Source organism: Netta rufina, assembly GCF_964035555.1.
Source record: "Netta rufina genome assembly, chromosome: Z".
Taxonomy (NCBI): domain Eukaryota; kingdom Metazoa; phylum Chordata; class Aves; order Anseriformes; family Anatidae; genus Netta; species Netta rufina.
The window spans coordinates 33,272,436-33,287,259 of NC_140126.1; the positions used below are offsets into that span (position 1 = coordinate 33,272,436).

Here is a 14,824-nt window from a genome sequence, read left to right on the forward strand (position 1 = left end):
GGGGTATAATAATTTATTTCATTATCTCTTTTTTCAAAAACATATCTGAAAACTAAAAGGGAAATGTTTCTGTGTGAACATGGTATGAAGGGAAGTCTCACATAATGGTTAAAAAAGATAATCCAAGCCCACTCACCTAAGAAATGCAGTGGTGCAATTTTTGCTATCATGAGAGGATCTCCATTTACCTTAACTAAAAAACAGGCAATAAATTACATCTTTTTACTCTGTGGAGAGTAAAAACAGGAAGAGAATTTCACAGTAAGAGAATAAAGTATTTGCAGAAAGATTGCTGCACAGCTTAAACATTACACGCCAGCCTTTTTGAATTCATATGATGCTTACAACCATACAGACCTGTTGGTAGTTTTAAGTTTAGCTCAGAAAAATATCCCAACGTAAAAGAAATAAGAATTTGGAGAAAAGAGCAAGTTCTGCAATACTGAGAAAAAAATACATCCATCACACAAAACGAAAAGTTTTGCCACAGTCACATCCTTTATGACACATTCAGTTTGACTCCTACGCCTTATTTACCTGCAGTAACATTAAAATCCTATCAGTAGCTGCAACTTTTACTGCAAGGCATCAAAGTACCACAGCTTACATTATTGTAATTCAGAGGCATTTCTTGGTTTTGGGCTAATGTCTCAACAAAAAAGTTTGACATTCATGCGCTTGGCAGAACTCACCCAGCAGGCCAGTCCATGCAAAACTAGAAAGTAAGAATCCACAGCTTCTGCAGGAAGTAAGAAATGCAGTCACAGGAAGGGAGACCTCAACCATGTGTTCAACCATGGGCATAGATTCAAGCAGTGACACAGAAACCCAAGGGCTGAGCACTTGAGAAAAATGTATTATTTTCATATTGCTGCAAAACATGGTGACGTCAAGAAAAACAGTAAGCTCGGGTACTCAGGAAACAGGGGAGGGCTTGTGCTTCAAGTCTTTGAAGTTCCATGAGGTAGAATATCATCAAGTTTCTTCTTTTCCAGAATATATTAAGCAGGACAAATCCAATTTAGTTTTTAATGCTGTTGAAAACTCTTTTGATAGTAGTTCATGAAGGGATACTCTATCATGAGAATACACCCAATTCCGTCCAGTCCAGTCATAGCGCTTGGGCCCACTAGAAAGCAAAACACATGGTGTAAGTACAGATTGAAATTTATGGGGAGCTGCTGGAAGCACGTATTTATATGTAACCCAGAAAGTGCCCAGGACAAGGAAAGAGAGTAGAGAAGGATTTGTGTGGGAAAGCGGAACAGCAAAGGCCAGACCTTCCTGAGCCATCTAACAGATGCATCTGAAAGGTGACAAGATGTCTCAGTTCTGACAAGCAGATACACGCTCCTTTCCTTCTTGCTTTTGGCACTCATCTCCCCATTTTCATGCCTTACCCCCCTTCTTCCCTCACCCACATAATCTTCTTGCACACAACTACTACAAAGCATATTTGTGTGAGGCTGAATTCATGCTGTTGATTAGCTGATACAGCAGAGTTACGTGAAGATATTCTAAATGCAGCAGAACACATACCACCAATCTCACTTTCTTTTTGAATGCAATAAACGAATTTACCATCTGAAAGCACATATATTGCCATGTGGGAGATTTACATGAAAATTCTGTTTTCCTCTGTGCTATCGTATAGTTTTGGGCTTGATTCTTCAGCCTTACATTAAACATCAGGAAATAACTTGAACACTTGGGTTGCATTACGGACCTTTGTATCCACCTAATTCTCCACATCTGAAACAGGAGCAATGACTGAAAGGTGCTCACTACTGTTAACATCAGCTACAGAAGCTAAGAAAAGAGAAAGGAATGAAATGTTCAGCAGGGATAAACAGGGATAAACATCACTCTTATCCTTGAACTTAAACTGATAGGACAAAATGCCTTGGAACTCAGATGACTGCATACAAGGTCTGCCAAGAAGACAGACTACATATACATGAGGACAATCTGCAGATTCTCTACAAACATAAACACTAACCTGAACGTCAAATACCCTGAATTGTTCACCATATTTAAATGACGAACTTTCAGACCACTAACCAAATTACGAGAAGTCACAGATGCAAACAGAAATAAGAGTGACTTCCACTGACGTCTCACTTGCTGTATGTGAACTGGGAACTATTCTCCAATGCTCCAGTCACTTTGCCATGCATTTCTCACTTGTCTTTGCAGATCAAGTATATGTTTATACTGCCCTACAGCCAGAGAGCAACAGAATGGGACACAGCCATTCATGAAAACCAAGCTAAGACAAACCATTCAATCAACAAAGGCAAAAAAAATAAATTGGTCATCTGAACTATTTTTAAATGTTACTTAGGAAGTATCAGTGATAAGGTTGACATATGAAATACCTCCACAGTTCTCTGACTCTTCAAAATTCTGTAGAAATATGATTTTTTCATTTACATTTAGCATTTAAGGATCTTTTGAGCACTAATAAATGCCTTCAAAGGCTAAGTATTAATTTATCTCTCAAGGGAAGTCTGCATACATTCTCCATTCACTGCACAAATTTCACTGTACATTCACTGTACAAATTTCGCAAATATAGTATCAACTGCAAAGTGATCACTAAGAGTAACACTTGCTTCTTTCCCCTCCTAGTACATTGCACTTCAGCAGTATGTCACTCCAGATCATACAGTATTTGCTGGAGTTGCAACATGTATTTTCAGAGGTTAGGAAATAAGTGAACGTGTGATCGTATTTCAGGAAACACTACTGTTTACTATATTACCAGTTAAGCAAGCACAAAATGGAATGCTTGTTGGTGAGTCATTTTTCACAATAGATGCCAAAAAACATCATCGGAGAATTTTCAAGTTTCTTGCATATATTTTTATTCACCACTTCAACACATAATCATTCACAGAATTCCCTATTCTGGTGTTTGTGTATCTTTACTCACAGAACTCTCTGAATTTTGGTTTTCAGAAATGGTTGAAAACTTCGTGTGGGACCTAAAAAACCCTACTGTCCTCTTAAGCAGAATCCAGATTCAGGAACTGTTTGTTGCAAAATATATGAAATGAATGAATGACACACAGCCTGCATTTGTCTGAATGATAAGCTTACTAGGCCAGTGCCTTAAAAAGTCACATACCTGTTAAATAAATTATTTTTAACAAAAAGCGATTCTGGGACTGGGGAGGAGGCTAGTAGTAGAGAAAAAATGACTAATAAAATGTGCACCAATCAGTACTTAATTAGCCTAAAGTGAAGTTAAAATTTTATTTAGGTGTTTTTTTTATCTATTAAAATTGATCCTCTTGAAATCTTAAATTCCCTTGAACTTCTCTTTTTTTTTTTTCTTTTTTCTTTTTTTTTGTTTCCATGCAAACCCTAATATGACATTCTATTACTGCAAAACCATTCCCGGTTTTGCAATTACTACATTCTTTATGAGCAACCTTCAAGAAGTATGCCTGCGTAATTACTGGGTGTGCTCATATTTTCCAGCTAGCTGGTTCCTTCACAGTGACTTGACTCCCTCAGTTCTCTCTTTGGGACAGTGGCAGGGGACACATTCTTCTGAAGGGGGAATCAGCCTCAATATTTCCCTTATTATCTGGCTGCCCCTACAGGTGAAACCAACCAGAAAGCCTACAATGGATCAAAACACAGCATTAGAGAAGGCAGAGGGCACACCCAGCCAAGGCTTCCATGAAGTGCAGGAGCTTGACAAAAACAACTAGTGGGTGAGCACATAAACATATAAAGCAGGAAATCCCACAAGCTTGAAGGGGAAGGAGCCACCCTGTTTAAATACAAAGAGTAGTTTAGATTATAACATCATCATTTCTTTTTCCAACAGAAGTTTTTGTTTTCCTTTTTAATCATGGCTGTGTTGTTTTTTTTTTTTATTATTATATATTTTTTCTGAGTAGCCTATATTCCTGTAGATAGTGGCTTTGGACTGGAACAGAGTATGAAAATTCTGTTAAGCATTTCCTGGATTTGGGCATATCAGTATATTATGCCATGCCACACAGCTCAGTAACAAAATCTTACTGAACATTTAGATTAAATCATGTTTTGAGTATATACTGGAGAAAAGGGCGATTTATGGCACTACATAATCCATGCAATGTTAAAAAAAAAAAAAAAAAAGTACATTTCTACTCAGTCTTCAGATGTTACGTACCTTACACATAACTTACCTAGTGGGTGAGGACAGCCAAATCTGCCGGTTTGGTGTTTGTTTATTGATTACATATGTTCCCATGTCTCCACCTAATTTAACTGTTAAAACTCCACTCTTAAATCACAAAGAAAATAGTAAAAAATTTAAGTTTGTATCCTGTTACTTGACAAGAGTTACATGATCTGCAGTTTGTAAACAGAAACTTACACATCTGTATCACATTCCCAACTATTTTCCAAACAGTAACAGCTTGGAAGAATGATTGTTATGAATCAGCAGCGAGTGACAATACCTCAGACAACCTGCACATCTTTGCGCCTGACCTAGACTTCAAAACTTCTGGTTAGTTTGATTTAGTATTTGCTCCATTCAAAACAGCACTACTTAAATAATACTCTTGAGCTTTGTCCTGTCATCTTGAAGCTCATAGTTTATTTTGCAGTGACTAAAACATCACTCAAACCCAACTTTTTCTACCCATGAACTGGTGTGGTTCCAAATCAAGAAGATTATCTGTTGAGACTACGTTCCTGATCCATCCGCTTTTACCTAACTTTTCTTCAAGTAACTGTAACAGTTTCCAAGTGAATAAACACAACTCTTTCTCCAATAATTCTGATGAAGTGCCTAGATCCTGAATCATACCTAAAAAATGTTCCACTTCTAAACTCCAGGTCTGTTTTGTTTTAGTTATGCCAGCTTCAGACCATTATCCTAGTAAGCATTTCTGTTCTCTATCTTACTCACATTTCTTAGTGACAACATGATTCATATTTCTCTGACATTTTCACAAGTGTGTTCTGAAAAGCAGCTGACAAAAATGTTTCTGTCCTAAGGAGCATAAAAGAGTAACAACATTTGGACCCGAGTTAACCTACAGATGATCTAAATTTATGCTGGTTAAAAATGGCATCCCTGCAGAACACAGTTTTATGATTCAGTTAATAGCCATATTTAATCTATAGTTCCTCAAATATATCACACCTTATAGCACAACAAAGCTTCTTTGGTGCGTCCATATTTTTCACACCTTAGAATATATTACCAGAGCTACTGTCACTGCTAAGGCTATTACCTATGTAAAAACACTTAATCGTGGGAAAAAAACATTTTCATTTGTGACTACCTACAAACTTACTTTGTAGCCCATCCAGCAGCTTAGAGCCCCCTTCTCTTACAAAGTAATTCCATGTTACTAATTTCTGACATATCTTGAGGTTCATCAGCACTGAAATAATACTCGCAAGGTTTGACTTTTCTTTACTCCAGTCTCCACGCTCTTATTTGTGCTACTAGATTATAGATTTACAGCTGTGAGCAATAAAATATAAATAAAGACATCCCTGGTTAATACTGCTGGCAGGTTGCCCTGCTGGTTATGTTAATTCAGAATTGGTTTAGAAGGGCAAGAAGAGCCTACTTCTCTGGTTGTGATCAGTTCAATCTTTTCTATGTATCTGCAGTCTTACATCTGTAGAGATAGAGCAGAGTAAGAGCACGTTGTGATGATTAGCCCTGAATATGGATATAAAGGTGTCGGTATTCTTCTGTGTGTTCCTTAGGGCCATGTTAAGTACTCAGCATTATGTTACACTGTGCTACAAAAGCACTGTAAATAAATTGGTTTCCAAAGAATTAACAAAATTTTATACCATTGCTTACATTATGTGTCAGCTGTGGCAGAGTACTATTGCTCTGTCATTGCAAATTAAGTAAAGGTTAACTTCTAGTGCTAGGTTTTTAAAACTTTTAACCCTACATTTGGCAGCACTTTTGAAATAATAGAAAAGACAACTTGAGCTGTTAGGAACTTTTTAAATGCAAGATACTTTGATCATATTTTAAGAAATTCTACTGCATATGTTTTTTACTATCATATGAATGTTTTAGAGCTCCTGGTAAAACGTATATATTCCTCAAAATAGATTTTTTTCTCCTTCTGAACACGAATATGTAAGTTGTGTGAAGAAATGAAGTTTATTAAGAACTCATAGGTATAAGACCTTCACCACGTTCGCCACCTTGTGGCTTGCTGCAGCACTAGCCTTGCTTGTCTGGAATTACCCTCGGTAAACCTGGCACTATTCAACCCTTATCTCTCAACAGAAACTTTCAAGGCAGTATTCATCGTACAGTCTGTGCAACAAAGGCGTACACGTAAAAGTTAGGATGGATGTACAAACAACTCTTTAGAGCCCCAGAGGGAGTGCATGTCAAGCGCAAAACACTCTGCAGTGCCTGGAGATAAGATTACGGCAGAAACCAATTCATAACCTTCAGATAACAAACTTTAAAATACTAAAGAGGTTAATGACAATGTTTTTGCTAATTTTTGTCTTAAGCTCTTTAATAGTTAAACAATTCATTGCTTTTCACCAGAAAAGTAATTAGACACAATGTTATTACACATTAATTAAAGCAAGGAATAATATGTGCTAAGCGCAAGAACAGAATCTAACTAACAATATGTTACTTTTTACCTTAGCTATGAAAAATAAATAATAAACATTATGATGACAGAAAGTTACACAGGAGCAGGTCTGAAAACTACAGTTGTGTTTTTGTTTGTTTGTTTGTTTCCCCCCCCACCTCTGTATAACCCAAACCATCTGGTTCAATGTCCTGAGCATAAAAACTTAACTGAGAGAGCTAGCAAAAAGCAATCTCCAAATGGTAAGATTGGAACCGGGAACAGTAGTTATGCAAAATAATAATTTAGAAAAAAATAAGCTTTATGGAAAGACCTGCGCTGCAGACAGCAGTGTAGGGAGAAATACGCTTTCCTCCTAGTCACGTATATGGTTTTAAGATACAACCCATTCCAGCAATTTTACATAAAACTAATAAACTCCTTAAAGAAACACAGTGGCCATTTCTGATCTGTCACCCTGTAAAGCAATATGAGTGGGTGACCTGCTAAAGGCTCCAACTATCAGGCTATCAGCCATGCAGTGTCTCATGTGACCAAAGCCTTCTCCCTGTGCATGCTCACTTCTCAGTTTTGCAACAACCTGTTGAGACATCCTCCGTTGCTCCTCTCCACCACAGGCTCAACCTTTATCAGAGCCAGATCAAACATAATCTGTCACAGCTGTTCAGGGCACATGCTCCCTCTCAGTACTCATGGCCATCAGTGAAACTGCTCTACCAGTAACGTGATTTACACATACTACACCACATAGGCCTGCCCTAGCATTTACCTTGAGGATTCGGGTTGCTGATGCCAGAAGTCAATGTAAATTTAGAAAGACATAGAAACTGATTTCTGATTCGACAGTGGTCTCTATCTCCTCTTAGGCTCAGTCATTATTCTATATTACGCCTTTCCCTACAGACTAAACATTTTAAATCGTCAAATCAGATAACCACATCACTTTTTACCAGAATAGTCTGTAAAAGAGGCATATTTTTAGCAGTAAAGCTGTAAAAGAAATACTTTTTAAGTTCTGTCCCTAAGGTGACTAGTTTAAAATTCTCTTTCAAAGAAAGAAATCTACAGTAATTAAAAGTGTTAACAGAATCTTTAAAACATACCCCTAAAGAGACATCGTAATCTTCTGGGGTAAAAGGCTTATCGGTTAGGTCCTCAAAGAAATCTGCTAAGGAGTCCAGTGTTTCTTCAGCCAGTTTTTCATAAGTGGTCTCATCTAAAGAGCTACAAACAACATAAAATCACATAATTAGGAGGGAAGACATGGAAGGCAGAATTTTCCATATAATGAAAAATACCAAGACCGTGGAGGGCACAGTAATCATGAAACAATCACATTAAACAAGCAGTCTTTTTTTTTTTTTTTTTTAAAGGTGATGTAGGTAGGTAACAACACACCTTATAAATGGAGGTGGAATTTTAAAATTTGTGTAGTAGAGAACTCCAATTAAAGACCATGTACTTCTTTTTTTAGATATAGTGACCTCTGAGTATTAGGAAGATAGAGTTAGGTGTTAAAATAAGGCATTTTCATAAAAGAACCTTCTGTAAGAACAAAGTAAGCCATAGTTAATGTTTGAAACTCTATGGATAGACACAAGACTCTCCCGTTTAGAAGCACAAGTAATTTGACTATATGGAACCAAACGTAGCTACAAGCAGAGATTTAGAAACATCAATGTCAAATGTCATGTCTACATGCAGCATTTGATTTCTCCCCTGGAATTACCAACTAGATATCATTTAAAATGCACACATGAAATAATGCTTTTACAATTAACTTCTTCTTCAGCTTCTCAAAGCACCCTTGTAGCCATTACATAAGGCTTACAACACTTACGAAACCGCTTCTGTTATCCTCTTTAAGTCTAGAAATGCTATCAAATCACCTAAGTTTTTCTATCTGTAGCAGTGTCAACTTTTAAAGATTGTTTTAAAGATTCTGTTAGTATCTCTACCAACAGACAATTTGGTGAAATCACTTGTTTTGCTAAGAGATACAGCAAAACAGGAGTTACTGTGATCTATGGGGACTCTGTATATTTCACCTGATGTAGAATGTACTCTTTAAAAACATTTCTTATTAGTCAATTACCAAAACACACACCACACCACTTACGTCAGGGATACCACAGAAATACCTACAGTTCCAGAGAACAGAAGGCCAGAGGATTAGGCAGGACTCACGTACTGATTCAGGATGCAATTCAGGTACCTAATGGTAAGCACCATTCTAGACATCTGCACATTATTTAACCGGGCCTCCAACTGCAGCATCATCCAGGGAGAAGTCTCTCACGGGTACCCTGTCACATCCTGCCTGTGAAAGGCATGATTTTCATGTTCCCTGACACATGTGAGATGGTGCCAGGCACCCACCTTTCGGTACAGGAGTTGTTCCCTGTGTAACCTCCCAAACTCACACAAAATGATTTTCCCTAGAACTGTACTTCTCCTGTGAATCATCGTATCAACATTATATTAATTTGATAGCTGCACCACATCTACAATTGTTTTAGAAGGCACAGGGAATATTTTCATATGAATAACATAGTCTGGGAATATTCTCAGAATAACATTTACCTTCTGTCACTCAGAGTTCCTGCGTTTCTTACACTCATAAACCGCACCGCCCTGCTCTTCAGCTCCGACGCACACTGTAACTGCTGTTGAAAATAAATGTCAGTAAAAGGGAATTAAAAGTTAAAACGCGAAGATCATGAATCATGTAGTGGTCACACAAACTGAACAGATTTGAAGACTTTGCCATCCTCAAGTAAAATATTTATATTCTGTATTACAGAGCTAATACCGGAAGAATTATGCAGCTTTAGTCCCTTGGATGACTGAGTCCATCAGTAATATCCTTGTTTTCTGTTACAAGCTAGTGAGAAAAAAAATATATATATGTATATATATATATATAGAGAGAGAGAGAGAGAGAATGGAGAGCTATTTTCTTTCGCTGTAACACAAAATTACAGAGGAGGCCCGAGCCACACTCGGGCTCCCCGGGCTCCAACCCCGCGGTGCCGGAGGAGCCCCCCCGGCTGCGGGGCAGGCCCGAGGCCGCCCCGCTCCTTCCCCGGCCCCCTCCCGGCCCCGCACTCACCGCCCGGCCGCGGACGGTGCCGGTGGCGGCGGCCGCGGCCCCGGCCCCCTCCAGCGGGGCGCCCCCGGGGCCAGCGCTCCGCCGCCGCGCCGCCGCCCGCCGAGCCGCCCGCACGGCGCCGGCCGCCCCCGGCCTCCACATGCCGCCGCCGCCGCTCGCTGAGGAAGCGGCCGGGGAGGAGCCTGCACTGCACAGCCCGGCCCGGCCCGGCCCGGCCCGGCCCGGCGGCAGCTAACGGGAGGCCGCGAGGCCGCTACCGCCCTCCGCCGGCGCCGCGGGGAGCAGCGCAGCGCGGCTCGGCCCCGGCGCCCCCAGGGGCTGCCCCGGCCCGGCGGGGCGGTGTGGAGCTAGGGAGCGGTGTGGGAAGCGTTACTTACACTAAATAAATAAATAAATAAATAAATAAAAAGTAAAAGACTCACCGTGGAGATAGATAAAAACTAACCCTGATGTGAAAGTTTATTACAAATAAATAAATCTGTGAGGACACGGAAAAATTGCACTTCGGATCCTTCCACAGGACTGTAAAACGCAACAGATTGCAAGTAAAATCATAAACACGTAAAATGTGCAAGCCCTACAGGAGCTTACTGTCTGATTACCGTGTGCTGCGTTTTTACACGTCTAAAACTCTCACTCGAGTAAACAGCGGGCACCTTGCGATGCTTCAGGAAATAGGGCGTCAGCTTTTTCAGCAAAACTCGGTGTGTTTCTTTGGTTGGTTGGTTTTTGTTTGTTTGTTAAAGCAAAACTTGGTGTGTTTTACGTTTGTTTGTTTGTTTTTCTTTCAGCCAAAAACCCAGAGAATTCAAGTAAGTTGTGCACATTTCAACTGAGACTTCTGATGTGTGTAGTTGAAAGTGGTTTTACCAAACCAGGTAACTTAGCTTCGCCACCCTGTCTCTTTCCAGCAGTGTCCTGAGTGCTGTTCAGTTGCCAGTGCCTTCTCTCGGACTGTATGCGTCCTTGTTGCAGTCTGCCACTGCAGTTTTTATATGTCATCTAGACACAAGATGCTCTCTTGTTCCTTGAAGACTGATCCCATATGCTTATCACTACTGGAAGAAACTAGTTGTGTTTTTGCAGCTACAGTGGTCTAAACGTTGAGATAAAGCTTGCAGGGAGAAATAACTTTTATCAGTTCAAAAAATATGTTAGTAAAGCAAACAGTTGTTTTTTCATACGTTAGTGAGGAGAGGGTAAAGCAGCTGGAAGAATGCTTTTGTTTGTTTGTTTTAGTTAAAAATAGTGCTTGCTTATACTTTGCCATTCCCATATAGCATCCTATCTAGTTTGCTGTTTCTATAAAACATTATATTTTCTGGTAGTTTCCAGGTAGTTTCAGTGATTTTTCTTTAATGGTCAAAGGTCACATGTAACTCTCAGTAGGAAACGTGCATCTCTTGTTTCTAAGTTAATAACAAGTCAATGAATTAGTGTAGATGGAGCATTTTCTTCATTGTTAGCATTCTTAGTCTTGAACCTCTCAAGAAATTGACAACAATGTTCACGGTAATGAATTTCACAGTGCATTACTACCAGAGATGATTGTTTCCACAACTTCGAAAGGGTACAAAGAATGTGATTTTTGCAATGATTCATTACGTTTTTTGTCATGATCCTTGTTCCTTAGATTAATGTTCATACCACAGCACGTTGCTATCCGTACCTTTTTAGGCTGGCATAAAATACCTGCCAAGCATTTCCAGACACAAAGTGGCTGCAAGCTCAGGCCTTGTGCCTTCAGTCTGTAAAGAGTCAGCATCTCTCTGTGAGCTACTGCATGCAGCGTGGCAAAAAGGGGTCAGCAAATGGCCTCTGTGTAGCACAGCTGGAGTGCATGACCTCTTTTATATGACCTTTATCACTGTCTAGCGTTCTGGGTTTGGGCAAGTAATATCGAGTTATATGAAATGAACTTACCTGCAGCATAAGCAAAGGCACCAGGAAAACAGATCTGGGGATAGGAGTTAGTGTTTTCAAACTGCTGGATTCTACTGCAAGGACACAAAGTACTCTTTTTTTTTTTTTTTTTTTTTTTTTTTTTTAAATAACTGAGGATGACTATTCAGTGCTATTAGTAAAGGCAAAGCTCAACCTCTCAATACTGTATGATTAAGTTACGGGGCCAAATACACATATCTGGAGTTATTCACAATGTATCAGTAAGCAGGCACCAACCTGTGCTTTTTCTTTCTGGGCAGTTTACAGGGCCAGAATATTCAGATACCACTGCACCACATTTGTGCCCTCATTCTTCAAATTTTGCTCCCCGTGGTGAGTTCCATCTGTTTAGACCTTGATAAATAGTCCAATATATCAATTTAATACCCCAGGGAGCTGACTATTTATGCCTATGCCTTCTGTACGTATTTTATTTTTACTTGACATGTATTGCCATATCCTCTTCGTAGATAAACATCTTTTAATTTTTATCAAAGTGCTACCAATGCAAAATGAAGAGAAACCAAATATCCAGGCATTAAACATACACGTCCTAAAAGCCCTTTATAATCTTTGGTGTTTAAAGTTTTACACTATTTCACGTGTTAGAGAAAGAAACAGATTCCAAGTTACTGATCATTAACATTGCTTAGCTGTAAACCCTCTTTCCCCTCAGTGCAACCATGGGGTTTTAAGTCTGTGTGCTTTGGAGAAGGTTTTCCCAGTAGGCTCTATAGTCTATACAGGATTTCTTTTTGCAAGTATTAAATTACTGTTTTCATTTATAAATGACTGTTAAAAGAGACTGTACACAAAGGGTAGCTCATGCTCTGAATCATTTAGTACAGGAATACAGACTTTCTGTTTTGGGTCAGAATGGTTGCATTTAAGCTGTATGTCCTTAGGAGTCTTCCAAAGGACAAGTGATTTGGACACTACAGCTTGCTAGATAATTGGGGAAAAAATGACATATATGTGCCTTCTGGAAGTTAGTCTGGTGCTTAAACTCAGCACTTCATTCTCCCTCCCCCCCCCAAATAAAACTGATCAGTACCTACTTCTGATTTCTGATTAAGTAGAATACCTACTTTTCACATGGATGCCTTTTAAATATACTATACACCGTGCATAGTTGAGCAGACACTTTATGTAGATGTACAATTTTTTTTTTTCCCATAGGGCATGCAGATTTGTCCCTTGCATTTCTAAGAGGAATGCTGCAGAATTATCTTGCTAAGATTAAGCAATCTAATTTTAAAGCCTGCAAAGGGTGTAACCATGGGACATAGGCTCTAGGTTAATCCAGAGACTCTACATATTTGGCAAAGAAAATCATTTGACCTCTAGGTTTCTGTGTTCTGTGCATGATAAAGGAGTAATACACTCCTCCCTGTTAAGGTTATGAGATAGTATGTAAAAGAAAAAAAAAAGTCCAACATCTTAAATTAAAAATTCTTCAGAGGTACAAAACATAATTCTAAGGATTGAAGTGCTGAATTCTGGTTTTGGCAATACATCAGGTTTAATAGTACTTATTCCTACAATAAATGTTATTATCAGTTACTTCCACAGTCTTTCAAAGTGACTGCTGTGTAGTTTTCTTTAAAAACACTACTCCATCAAGTCTTGGACTGATGATCGCCGGTGTTTGTGATTGTCTCTCAGCTGCTAGGGAAATTAAGGAAACCAGAACAGTGTTTATATTTATCTTGTAACAATCGCTTATACTGAAAAATATGAAAAACTGTTATGAAGCAATGCCTACTGAGTGCATTCCTTTGCTTTTTCTGCTTAATGTTAAGATTCCACTCTTCATTAAAGAGCTGGTAGGAGATAAATACAGCCGCCCTGTTACGGAGTGGTTGGTATACTTCTTGAGATCCCTCTCAAGCTGTCTCATCAAGGTAGAGACATGCCAGAACAGTAAGTCCTGTGCAGACCACGAGCATGTTGACAGTTGTGATAGTCTTGAGAACAAAATATTTTATTCATCAATTAAACTATACTTTACAGTAGTATTTACTAAATAAATTATATAATTTCTCTTTTACAAGAAATAAACTGAAGTTGAAAATATTCCAAAGACAATATATATACACAACATAAGGCCTTGTTATAAATAACATCTTTTCTTCTTTTCACCAACAGTGAAAATGTCTTTAGAGGTTCATTTTCTTCTAGTATGTGCAGAGTCTTACCCTAACCCTTGCATCAATTCCCATTTCCACTGACATGGATCTAAGTGATTACAACTGAAGGGTGAAAAACATGTGAAATTAATTATATTCACCACTGTGCTTATTTTTAAATAGGTAAAGCAGATAATATATTTTGCTTGTGCATAATTACAGAATGCATGCAAATGAAATCACTAAAGAGCTGATAAGAAAATATTACTTTCGAGTCCAAAAAAGGTGATTGGCAATACAGTAGAAAGCAGCTCGAATATGCAGGTCTTCACAGTTCAGCAAGCAACAGCAGATGATAGTGGAGTGTGGAATGTTTCACATCACTTTTGCCAAGTCCATCAATCCTTTCTATGGTTCAAAGATCCTGACATTTCTTAGAAAAAGTTCAGTTGATTATTATTCTTTGTCTATTAGGCTCAGCAAATTCCTCCTTCTTAAACAGGAGTGCAGAAAGTGCTCTTCATTAACCACGGTCACTTCTCTGTCCTGGTTTTATTCTTCATGTATTCTTTATTACTGGAAATACAGAAATAAGAAGCAAAATCAGGATCTGTGTTTATTTGCTTTCTTACAGAATTATAACTTGGTAACATTTCTATTCACCTAAAGAGCATACAGCACAGTTCAACAGTGATCCTGTATTTATGTTGCCCCCTAAAAAAAACTATTGGGTATCTTTTTTTTTGAAGACAATCCAAACTGAGGGCACTCAGCAGTTCCCAACAGCTTTTTTTACCTTGCAGAAGTGACTGGGGTTCAAAAGAAGTGTTAGGGGACAAAACTGCAGTTTTTGCGTGTCTTCTGTAAAAGTCCTGAGAGCTCCTGCTGGATAGTTTCCCAGTTGAAAAAACATACCTATCCAAAATCTGTCAAGAACAACTTACGTTCAAGATCAGAACAAACTTCTATTCACCATAAATAAATAAATAGTTAAATTAACTTGCTATTACTGTAGAAAACTAAAACACTATCTTCCA

At 38.7% G+C, this 14,824-nt stretch overlaps 2 protein-coding genes across 3 annotated transcripts in view; both read right to left on the reverse strand.

Moving 5' to 3' along the window:
- Window positions 1–836: 836 nt before the first annotated feature.
- Window positions 837–9,855, reverse strand: FXN (frataxin; the record flags this gene model as incomplete). 2 transcript variants are annotated; one of them, XM_084305234.1, is made up of 5 exons in its annotated part: window positions 837–1,129; window positions 4,188–4,285; window positions 7,706–7,826; window positions 9,186–9,268; window positions 9,715–9,855. In XM_084305234.1, 5 exons carry the CDS (start codon window positions 9,853–9,855, stop codon window positions 976–978), a joined length of 597 nt encoding a protein of 198 aa, XP_084161360.1. In that variant the 3' UTR covers window positions 837–975. The 2 variants fall into 2 exon arrangements, with proteins under 2 accessions (XP_084161360.1, XP_084161361.1); XM_084305235.1 differs by having other exon boundaries at window positions 9,186–9,265; window positions 9,715–9,831.
- Window positions 9,856–14,104: 4,249 nt separating this feature from the next.
- The window catches only part of PIP5K1B (phosphatidylinositol-4-phosphate 5-kinase type 1 beta), a 74,724-nt gene continuing 74,004 nt past the window's right edge, over window positions 14,105–14,824 (reverse strand). Inside the window, exon 14 of the mRNA XM_084304739.1 lies at window positions 14,105–14,363. Coding sequence (XP_084160865.1) covers window positions 14,361–14,363 — 3 coding nt within the window. The 3' untranslated portion in view covers window positions 14,105–14,360. The remainder of the gene's footprint in view (window positions 14,364–14,824) is intronic.